This window comes from Acartia tonsa, chromosome 9 (assembly GCF_053477335.1).
Source record: "Acartia tonsa isolate MP-2025a chromosome 9, ASM5347733v1, whole genome shotgun sequence".
NCBI lineage: Eukaryota > Metazoa > Arthropoda > Copepoda > Calanoida > Acartiidae > Acartia > Acartia tonsa.
In genome coordinates this window covers 45,805,148-45,817,336 of record NC_137268.1, presented here as the reverse complement: position 1 = coordinate 45,817,336, position 12,189 = coordinate 45,805,148, and the positions used below count along the sequence as shown (strand labels likewise).

At 31.6% G+C, this 12,189-nt stretch overlaps 1 protein-coding gene and 1 long non-coding RNA gene across 2 annotated transcripts; both read left to right on the top strand.

Moving 5' to 3' along the window:
* The first annotated feature begins 113 nt into the window (after positions 1–113).
* Positions 114–1,108, top strand: LOC145327577 (uncharacterized). Its single transcript, XR_013882186.1, has 3 exons — positions 114–160; positions 405–485; positions 1,031–1,108. It is a non-coding gene; the product is annotated as an uncharacterized LOC145327577 (long non-coding RNA).
* Positions 1,109–1,264: 156 nt separating this feature from the next.
* On the top strand, positions 1,265–12,097 carry LOC145327576 (uncharacterized). Its single transcript, XM_080171115.1, has 18 exons — positions 1,265–1,355; positions 2,044–2,140; positions 2,697–2,774; positions 3,354–3,429; positions 3,796–3,833; positions 4,413–4,469; positions 5,337–5,455; positions 5,868–5,938; positions 6,708–6,787; positions 7,075–7,148; positions 7,648–7,741; positions 8,274–8,368; positions 8,722–8,766; positions 9,247–9,363; positions 10,073–10,175; positions 10,780–10,899; positions 11,297–11,388; positions 11,983–12,097. Exons 1-18 carry the CDS (start codon positions 1,327–1,329, stop codon positions 12,095–12,097), a joined length of 1,500 nt encoding a protein of 499 aa, XP_080027241.1. The 5' UTR covers positions 1,265–1,326.
* Positions 12,098–12,189: the final 92 nt, after the last annotated feature.

Below are 12,189 nucleotides of genomic sequence, written 5' to 3'. Positions count from 1 at the left end.
TAAAATCATTTTATTTTCATAGAAATATTATACAATATTAAAATAAAAATAAGATATAAAAAAAAGAATTTAAAAAGCATAACAAAATCATTGTATTCAATTGAAATAAAGGAGTCTTAAGATAAAGATGTTCTGTATCATAGAAAGCTTCCTTGCAAAGGTAAAAGCATTTTTAAAGCAAAAATGTTTTGAAAAGTTTTTTTTATCAAAATATTTATCTTTCATCATTTTTAGTTGGTTGCTTCTAAGCAACTTTTATATTTCATTTAAAATTGTAAATATAATTATATTTTTAACCAGAAGACAAAAAGTTTTTCTAGTTTATTTATTTTTGGTGAAATTTTATTTTTCTGATTTCGGCGATCGTGGTCCAATTTATAATTAAATGATTATTAATTTTTTAGTTGAGTGTTCAAATGTTAAACAGACCAAAGAACACAAAATTGTATGCTCAGTACGTTCTTACTGTTACAAGTGTTTTAAAGGTAATATTCATTTATTGAGGAGCTTTGCTGGTTTTAATATAACATGTATGCTTCTAAATATCATGCATTAGGATTCAGATGCAAATGTAGATTGGAAGGGAGGATCCTTTTGCCAATCCTAGATTTTTAAACTTCGCACACACTTATAATTTTTACATATTACATTTCAAGCTGACTCGCAATTCTCGTGGAAGATACCCAATCAATTGTTAGATATTCCTAGCCTTTGAGTGGCACTCTCATAGGAATAACGAGCATGGATGAGGGAAATCATGATATAATTTGCTTGATTTGTAGGGTCTTAACAACCTTCAAATCTCCCTTCTTAAATCCAAGAGGAGTCATTCATAGAGAAGATTGCGTGATAATATTTTAAAACAAATTCCGAATTAAGTCTGTAAGAATATTGAACTCAAATGATTTTAACCACAGCGTAGTGAATTATAAAACTACTACAGTATGGGGCCCCTCTACAGTAGTGACATAGAGTAACATTTCGACATCAAAAGTTGTTTATTTGTCTAGCTACTCAGTTCCTAATCTAGGATGATGATTTCCAAAGTTCAAAGCTGAATAAGAACAAACAAGATCAAACCCTAGGAAATTACTGCATTATTTCTTAATAAACGAACGGCAAATGTAGAATATTTGATTGTCCTTTAATAACGTCCATTAAATTAATCAATTTTTAAGAAAACAAAACAAAAAAATTATCTTTTAGGAAAATCTTAGAAAATCTATGCCTAGCCCTACTTAACCCCCCCCCCCCCCCCCTATATGAAAAATATTGTTCTTTTTTTGGTGAAAATGCACTAATAAAATAGAGAACACAAAATTCTCAATGCTTGAAAAATTGGAAGCTTTTGTTGGGTATGTATTTCAAATCGTTTGAATCAGTTTATATTATACTAGCGGCTTCGCCCCTAGCCTCTAGGGGCTTAGCTCCAAGAGGTTTGATCAACTTACTTTTGTGTTATTTAAATTTAAAAAGAAAATATTTTTTTTTGGGGGGGGGCGGGGGGGTTGGGGATGTCCCACCCCCCAAGAAAATAGCTTAAAACTATCACAGGACCAGTAGGTATATTCCCTGAAGAGTAGAGCCTAATCGGTTCAGTGGTTACTGAGATCTTAAGCTTCAGACAGACAGACAGACGGACAGACAGATAGACGGACAGACAGACAGACGGACAGACAAACATCGCACTACTTTGTATTATAGATTATGTTTGCTTTTTTCTTTCAATTGAAAGTGAGAAGGGCAGAGATTAATTTATTTGATAATGACTGTATTAATTATTAGCTTGATCGCCTCTGGAGACACTTGATTGAAGGGTGAGACAACCCCCTACTTCAAATTTCAGTTTTGTAAGGAAAAAGGAAACCTTTTGTGGGGTATTTAAATCTGGTGGCGATTTCTCGTGGGAAGGTGGATGAACACTTCTTCAAAATAGTTATAATTATAATTTGCTTAAAGGTTACTTTTATATACAGATTTTGGAGAGTAAGGTCATTAACTGTCAAATAAAACTGTCCACTAACAGACCAATTCAAAATTTAGAAAACTGGAAGATCCTGTAAAGCTTGAGTTGGCCAAGCATGGTGGCCGACAGAATGAAGATTTGATTGATAATATTCTCAATACAAGTCTTATGCCTGTAAGATTTTTAAATCATGGAAAGAAAACGTAGTAGAGGGTTTCATCGTATTTTCACGGTAGCTTTTGATTACTATTGGTCAGGTTAGGTTAGTTAAATGTCGATGGTTAGAGTCCCTTGCAGGGGCTAGAAATTGGAGAAAAGCTACTGGGAAAATATGACACAAATTCGTTTTCTTTCCGTGATCCCTTTTTTCAGTAGCGCTGCTAATTTTTAATTAGGTTCTGTCCACGACTTACAAAATCTTCATGCATTTTTGAAGCCTGTCATTTTACTTATATCTAAGGATGCTTTCAATTTTAAAATTGTTATTTTCTCTATAATTTGTGTTTCTTTGACTTTAACAAAGTTGTTGATAATTTAACGAAGCCCTTTATAGTTCCTATAAAAAGGGGATAGATTCAAAAACTTTTAGCCAAATAGTCCATTATTCTAATATGACGTCATTCGGTTAAAAGTTTTGTTTCTTTTTTATAGGAACTATAAAGAGCTTCAATTAAAACTTTAAAAAGTGTAGATTTTTTGTGTTCGCTATCTTTAAACATAAATGTTTTAGTGTGATAGTTTACAACAAAGTCTGATAAGAATTGTGACTGACTTTTTTATGGCTGAATTCAATGTCTCCCCAAAACAGGTAATGAACGGGGGAGTATAGTATTTGTCTTTAGTAAGTGGGACAGTGGGGATATAATTTCGATATAAGTACCCAAGGCACTGACTTAAATGGATAAATATGTTTCAGCTTATTAACTGTACAAAATTAATATCATTTTTTTAAAATTATATGTGTAATTTAACTAAAGTTAAAAATCTTTAAAATAATTATCTTATTAAAAAATGTCAAATTAGTAGAATAGATTTTTAAAGTCATACTTGTAAAGTTGGTCTTTAGGTCAGTTTCAATAATTCTTTGGATGAAATAAAAAAATGGTCAAGAAACAATTAGAAAAAGGTCTTTATAGTGCCTATAAAAAAGGGGGATACATTTTAAAACTTTTGGTCTAAACAACCCGAATGATGTCATTTTAGAATAGTCCAATATTCTAATATGACTTCATTCGGGATACATCAGCCAAAAGTTTTTGAATTTATGCCCTTTTATATAGGCACTATAAAATGCTATGATTTAGTAACTTATAGTTTTTTTGCGTATGAAAAATTGGGCGAAAAAATTCATTGGCAGATTAGAGAAAAGCATTCTTTTTTAATTCAGACCATGTATGAGATGTATGGAAGAGTAATTGGAACTCTAATCAAATATTACCCAAACAAATCCCTACCAATCGAGGAAGGATATAAAATATTTAAAACCTTTGTGTCCAAAAATTTGTCTTATTTTTATTTGACATTACCCTACTTGTAATAATAGTTCAAAAATGCCACACTTACTGTATCATAGACAACCCAGGTATATAAAGGAAAAAGTCCCAAAAGTTGTCAAGCCAACAAATAAGAAAACATTATTATAAAACTTTGGGGACTAGTGTAATAAACAGCCCAATGTCCCCTTCCTCCCTGAGACAAATTGAAAAGGTTAGGCAAGGTTAAAAATTACAAATTGACAAACATACATATATACATACATCTAGTAATTTATTGTATAGAAGTTTTACTTTGAGTTTTTTTATTTAAATTAATATCCCTAATTCTACAGGGTGAAGCATTGAAGAGTGCCTATGTTGCAAAATACAGGGATTATAAGCCACTTTTTAAAAGCGAATCTTTTCTATAATTAGGGTCGGTCCGTCCGTACGTTATATTCTGATTATTAAGTTCTGACACTATACAAGTGTTAATGTCCGTTCGTCCTACCGTTTCAGTGCTTCGCTTTTATGGATTTTGTCATCCTTGTTAAATAATAAATCTATAAATATAGATGTATAACCAGACAACTACCTGGATCCACCTGTTGGGGATCTTTATCGTCTGCTAGCAAATTGCTCACTGCTCTTTTGTAGCGAATTGACTATGTTAATATTCCCAACGCTATTGGTTGATTTTCAAAGACCCAATTGAAAGTCGGCACAGGGTCCTCGGGGGGTGAAGACATACAGTTATTCAACCCCTTTCCCCTCTATTGTTTTACTTTCATTTTAAATTACAATCGATAAAAAACGGAAATTTGAAATATGCAATTTTATCCATTTTTACAATTCAATAATTGTTATAATTGTTACAGGGTAAAATAATTTGTTTTTGCTTACTTTTGATTTGATTTCAGTGGATTAATTAATTTGATTTATGGCATCTTAAAATTGGCTTTGATCTTAGGAAAGCAGTTGATGATTTTTTCTTGACAAAAAATATAAATTGCAGCATTGATCCCAAGGTATTTAATTTTGAGAAAAGTTAACAAATATTTTGTAAATAAAAACAAATCCAATCCCAGTGGCGTGCGAAGCACTTTGTCTAGGGGGGGGGGCATTTTGAAGATTTTGTAAAATTTTGGCAAAATCTATATAAGGAGTAATTTTGTGTATCATCATTGGGGATGTACAAAATTTCTTTGGTAAAAAGTTTATATTATACAAAATAAAATACTTCCTATTACCTGGTTTGTTATGTTCAGTGAATTAAAGATTATAACCTAATTTCTACACTAATTAAAAAATTTGGTAAGGTTAAATGAATAGTAACTGTCTGTTTGGCGCGAAGCGCCAAAAATTTTTTTTGGAGTATTTCTTGATCTTTTTTTTGGAAATTGGGATAGTTTTGCTAAATAGGGTAGGGGGCAAAAAGGGGCATTTTTGTTGACCAGGGGGGGGCAAAATGGGGCATTTTTCAACATTTAGGGGGGGGGGGCAGGGGGGGCGGTGGCTAGGGGGGGGCAGGGGGGGCGTTTTGGTCGCTTGGGGGGGGGGGGGGGGGGCGATTGCCCCAAATGCCCCCTTCGGTTCGCACGCCACTGTGACAATCCCCTTTAAAATCTTATTACTAATTTAGAATGATGAAATATTATTAAGATTAAAATTATTTCTCCTTTTTTTAGACAATTAGAAAATCTATTAAGAAAGCTTTTGGAAAAATATTTCACCATTCTAAGGGACAACCCAAAAAAATTTCTAAGGTCATTCTTTATGCTTTAAATTAAGGTATTACTTTTTTTACAGTGAAAATAAATTGTAGATTTTTCGTTTAGTTAATATTTCCAAATTATACATTTATAATCAATAAATTTATACTTTTTTAACTTTAGGATGCTAAGAAAGATTTCTGTTACAAATATGAGAAGGTTATAGACACAATTGGAAAGATTTTAAATGTTATTGTGGATACATCTAATATCAGACAGTTCTATACTAAATCAAAATCAAGGCAATGCAATATTTAGATCAATTCTACTTATCCTATTAATTAAGTACTTTGTTTAATAAAACTCATTTTGGTTTGTCGCTCATAAGAGAAGCTCTTTATGGTGCCTATAAAAAAGGCGGATAAATTGAAAAAATTTTTGGCTGAAGAATGACGTCTTATTACACTAATCCATTACTCTTTTATAGGCCGTATAAATAGCTTCCTCATGGTAGTCAGGTTTCCATTGATAATAAAACGAAAATTATGATATTTATTCCACTTTCCTTGGTTTATGGGGCCAATAAACTGGTATTAAATGTATGGTCTTTCGTATTATTTTCGGAAAATTGTCTGTATTACAATACTATGCATGATCTTTCTGTTTGACTGTAGGACCGGATCTATTGAATTAAGAATATTGTTATTGATTTAGTGATCCAAATAAAGGACCAGGATTTGACAGTCTGGAACCTGAAAACTATTATTTTGCTCTGGTGACTGCAGGTTTAATATTTTTGTAATTATTTTCAGTTTTCAGTTTTTAGTAAAGCTAATATTTGTTATGGTTAAGTTTGTCTATTCTAGCTTTATAGAAATCTCTTCATGATATTTACTTTGAGTCATAACTTAAGGTCTTATTTAGTATTAATAACAACGTCAATCAAGTCCCTAAGTAGCACAGCACTATTTAATAATAAATTAATAACAATAAATTTGGTAGGCGGTTTTACAAGGTTAAAATTTGAGAAAATGCTGTAGAAATATATTATACTAGCGGCTTCGCCCCTAGCCTCTAGGGGCTTTGCCCCTAGAGGTGATAAAAAAAATTAAGGTGAAATTCGTTAAAGGACCAAGGAAATCTTCAGCAAAAAAAAAATGGGGGGGGGGATTTTTTTGTTTTTTGGGGGTTGGGGGTGTCCCACCCCCCAAGAAAATAGCTTAAAACCACCACAGGACCAATAGGTATATACCCTGAAGAGTAGAATCCGATCGGTTCAGTGGTTACCGAGATCTTAAGGGACAGACAGACGGACAGACAGACATCGTTCTCCTTTGTAATATAGATAAACTGTGTATAAAATGTAAACAATTTGGGTAGCTACCATGGCCATCATTTATTGGTCAATTCCTTAATCCTCTAGAAGGGGAGGGGATTTAATTAAGGAGAGAAGCTAGGGGGGATCATTATTATTGCCAGCTATAAGATTCACCTTATTAGAGTTCATGATAATCTGGTGTAAGTATAATAAAAAATCCAATATTATTCTATTAGAGTATAGACTATATGAGACGCTGAAGGAAATAGAAGAAATGGCAAAACAAAATGGATTAATGGAAACTAATAACAAGGAACAATAATAAGTTTAAAATAACCATATTTAATAATAAAAATGAAATTTGCTTTTTTGATTTAGTAATTCCAACTTTGTTGGCCCTGAGGGGCTGAATACCCAAGCCAATAAAACCAGCAGTGATTTTAATAACTCTGTAAATCCTACGTGGAAAATTATCTTTTTTATTCGAATTAATAGTTGCTTTTTCAGTATGGCTCTGACTTAGTTTTAATCCAGCGGAAATTAATCGGATTCGAAGCCATACTGAAAAGTACAATTTTAAATTAACTTTTTATTGTATAGGAAACTGGACAATTATCCATCTTATTTGATACCTACAAAGAAATTCTATTCTATCTCTACAAAAAGTTTGACTCCAGGTAAGCTAAAGAATTATTAAATATTTTTGAGCTGAGAGGCCTAGGCACAAAATACCTAGAAAAAATATAATACAAAATTGGACAAATGGACAAAAGGCAAAAAGAAAAAGACCTAATGGACAAAAGACACAATGTACAAAAGACCTAATGGCAATTGATCTTTTAAATTTTATGTTTTTTGTACTCTGTACGATTAATGCTAAAAAAGTTTTAAATCCAATGATAATGAATAGTAGGCATTGAGAGTAAGATTCCAGTCAATTGCGCTTAATAGTTCAAACTGTTTTTGAATTTTGCGGTTAATTATACTATGCGTTTGGTCAACATTAAGAACAGTTTGATTTAATAAGCGCATTTGAGTGGAAGCTTGCTCACAATTTTACGGAATATTGCGAAAGCTACTATTCCCTTTATGTACAGTACATATTCCCCTGCAAAACCTTTCACTTTACTACAAAATACAAAACTGAGATTACTTTTATACAATTATATATCACAGGGGCAACTATTTGAACTGTGCATTCACACTACAAGAGTTCGAATCCCTGCTACCCTGGTGTACTAAGAAAATTGAACATAACAAAGATGCGCAGGTATGCAGGGATCTACAGGGATAAGACAATTTCCGATAAATTTCTGCACATACCCAAGGATGATACACAAAATTACCCCTTCTATAGATTAGTGGATGAAAATTTTCTAAATGAATAGATCAATTAAATTCAATTGAAGTCCTAAAGGTTGTTCAGACAACGAATAAGAAAACGTTATTTTAAAACTTTGGGGACTAGTGTACTAAACAGCCCAATGTCCCTGTGTGTGTAGAGTAGCTAAATTATTAATTAATAATTTAAGAAGAATTGAAGAATTGTATACTTTATATCTTACAGACAAAGAGACCAGCTCATACCAATAACGAAATTAATTCGGAAGAAAATCACGAAACCTATGCATGTTTTTCAGCTGTCGTTGGGGGGCAACACATCGTAAAATTGACGACCTCTCCATTTGCCCCCCAAATATTATTTTAGATTTAATTTGCTTGTTGGTTATACCTCATTCCTGCAAAGAGACACCCAGTTACAATATTATTATTTTTATCAAAACTATGTTTTTATATTGCAGCAAAAAATAATTGAATGGTGGTATGGTGAGATGAAGAAAGATCCTTCGCTAAAAGAAAAATTCAAAAAATCCATCAAAGCTCTAGAGAATAAGGAATGGAAACAAACACTTTAAAAATTTTAATAAAAGCTACTTCTAAAATTTTGCACTTCTTAATATTTCAATCAAGTCAAGTTACTTATCCCATATCCATTGTAGTGTCTATCTATTATTAGGCGGTTGAACTGCAGTTGTTGATTTTTAATGTTTAGGTGATTATCATTTTGAAGGTTGGGTAGCCATCTGGAGCCAGCTGAATACAATTTTATGGCATTTCTTGTAACTTTGAAACATTCATGTATTCATTACTTATAAGGAGCTTTTGATCATTCTCTTTCAAGTTAACAATATTGTGGCTTTTTTACTTACTTAATAATTATAAAACTATGAAAGTGTTTGGTTGTAAGGATGACATTGAAAATGACATGGATAAATTAGTAATGAATCCAAACAGGTATACTTATTGGTTGACAAAAGTTATAAAAATAAATCACGAAACCTAACATAAAATGTTCTAAAAGAACTTTAATTATGATTTTTCTTGTCCACAAATCTCATTTTGTTAATAAGCATGGTTTAATATGGAACATAAATCTGCCAAAACCCATTGAAAACCAGAGAATTTAGTGTAAGAGAAGCTTACTAAGGTTTATATCTTCCACTCCCCATGTGCATCTGAATTCTAACTGCAAATAATAAAGGCTAAACACACTATCTTCCATCAAATCTACTTAAACATAAGAAAACTTTGATATTTCTTGACATTATTAGGCCAAATCTTATAATATTTATAATCCTCAGCTATCCTAAAAATTTTTCCTTAACCTTAACTAGAAATATGTAAGACTTAGTAACCCTAACACTTAAGGGGGCTTGAGATTCATGGGATTTTCCTCATTGTCTTTTTAACATTACCATGCCTTATTTTATTCAGCTTAAATATAACCTGGACAGAGTATAAGGAGATTGTTCAAAAGTTGGCTATAATCAAATTCGACCAGGCATGTGGATATGAAGCTTCCATTGAACTCATGGAGGCTTTAGTAAACAGGTATTAGCCAGGGGATAGCGTATAAAAGCAACAAGATGTCTGCCTGTCTTTGTGTTTGCAACTATTTTAAGTTCGGCTTAACCACTGAACTGATATGGATCTCTTTTTTTACTTCTTACATATATAAATCTTATTACCTTTGATTTAAGGTTTAAAACAATAAGTATAGATTTCCAAAAGCTCTTGATCTCGCTAAATATATAATAATTTTCAATGTTTCATGACGTATAGCCAACAAATTGTTAAATTATTATGGCATATTCCCTTTAAGTTGTAAAACAGTAGTGGTGAGTAGATATAGACTCCCACAAGCTCTCAGTTGTTTTAAAAAGCATGCTATTATTCATTATTCATATCATAGATATTACTTTAGTCAGTAAAATAAAATTTATTGATTATTGTAATTGGTGCACATTCCCTTTAAGATATAAAACAGTGGATATAGACTTCCATAAGCTCTCAGTTGTTTTACATAATCTTGCTGATATCTATATCAAAAACGTTGCTGCTAATTTTCAATGTTTTATGATTTATAACCTTAAAAAAATTTTAATTGTTGTTGTCTATTCCCTTTAAGGTATAAAACAGTAGATAGAGACTTCCACAAGCTCTCAATTATTTTACATAAAGTTGTTCATGTCCATATCATAAATATTTCTTTACTCAAGAAAATCAAATTTATTAATTATTGGTGCCCATTCCCTTTAAGGTATAAAACAGTGGATATAGACTTCCACAAACTCTCGGTTGTTTTACATAATCTTGCTGATATCTATGAGGCCCAAGCTGACTTCAAAACCTTAATGAGTGAGGTAATTACGTTATACTTTAGCAGTAGAGCTACTCTATAACTAGAGTATGTTTAAATTGAAGTACACGAATTACAATTTCAAATAGAGTCTTTGATAAGTATCTTTCTGCAAGTAAACCCCTTCGTACAAAAACAACTTACAAATAATAATATGTAATTAATCATAACTTCATTGTTGTCTTGTTGCCCCTCAATGTTTCTTAAGAATCTATATATTATTCTTTGTCAAAGTTAAACAAGGAAGTCTAATCACACTAAAAGTATTTGTATATGTCTGTTCTTCCAATTTTTATAATAACAAAATATAAGTATTTGTAAAAAAAAAAAAGGGCGTCACTCAAAGCTCTATTTTGAATAGTGTACTATATGATGAACAAAATACAGGTAGGGGAATCCACTCTTTTTTTCCTTTAATTGTATACATTTTAAATCTATCTCTGCTAAAGTTTTCTGTAACTTTTTAAAAACTATATGTTTTCTATTTCTTATTTCTTACACCCTTATACACATATTTTACTTATTATTGCAAACAGTTTTGTTATAATTGGCCGTTCCTTGTTAAGGCTTGTCATTGCTTAGTTTCTTATGCACTGATTCTTTGTTAGGTATCATCAGCAAAGAAGCATGAGAGAGAAGTACAGCGCAGGGACATAATGCTACCTGAATATTTCAAAATTGATTTTGTCCATGCAAAAAATGTTTTCTCATTTCTTCATGGTAAAAAGGTATATATTATTTATTAATTCAACAAATAACAAACAGCTTTTGCAATGAAGTTAGACTTAAATTTTTTGTATGATTTTGTCCATGAAAAAGGGTATTTTTGTTTTAGAATGTATTCAGTTACTGGCAACCTAGCTTTCTGCTGAAAATTAGCTTTTAATATTTTTTCTATGCAACGTAATAAATAACATTTCTAAATTTCTATCATTAGGTGTCGAGAACTTTCAAAATTTTCATATACCTAAAATGTCATTTTCAAATGGCTTTAACTTTTTTGTTATTAAAGCTGGAGGCTTCAAATTTTGGGTATTGGGTCTACTTGTGACAGACTTTTAGCAATAAGAGCGGCTTCCTTTAATGTCTTCCTTAAAGCTTTTTAATCCTTATTTTTTATTTTAGTTTATCTGTAGAGAGAAAGGCTACTCTAAAAGTGATGATTTGATGGAAAATCTACTAAAATGGTTTCCAGGAGCTCATGTTGTCTTTAATAAGTAAGTTTCATTATTATAATTGCGTTATAAAGTAATTTCATATAAATCAGACCCAATATACTTAGAAAGGATTAAGTGGCTATTGTAAAATAAATCATAAAATATTTAGAAACTACTTATCAAGTACTTTATGTGTATTACTAGCGGCTACGCCCCTAGCCTCTAGGGGCTTTGCCCTAAGAGGTTTGATCAAACCAATTTTTCGTATTTTAGATTTAAAATAAAAAAGATAAAAAAAAATTTTTTGGGGGGGGGATTTTTTTTTTGGGTGAGGGGGTAGTCGACCCCACTATTTTAATTTTAGTTTTAAAAAGAAAAAAAAAAATTTTTGGGGGGGTATTTTTCATTTTGGGGGGGGTTAGGGGTGTCCCACCTCCCAAGAAAATAGTTATAAACCTTCCCGGGAACTATGAGAAGCTACCCTGTAAAGGAGAACCCGATCGGTTCAGCGGTTGGCGAGATTCTTCGCTACAAACAAACAGACAAACAAACACACAAACAAACAGACAGACATCGTTCTACTTTGTATTATAGATGAGTCATGCTTCTATTTTTCAAACAGAAAGTTTTTGTAACTGGTTTTATTTTTTTCAGAGCAGCTTTGAAGAATTTTCAGGCTCTCACTAAAGAATATTCAGGAACCTGCTATGTTTTGGTTGATTTTGTATTCAAAAAAGAAAAGAAAAATGTAGTACAGCTACGAAAGTAAGAATAGTAAAGGGATAAGCCACAAAAGAGTGATAATTTAATTTTTGCTTACTTTAACCTTTCCCTCCTATAAAAAATAATCATTTTGAAACA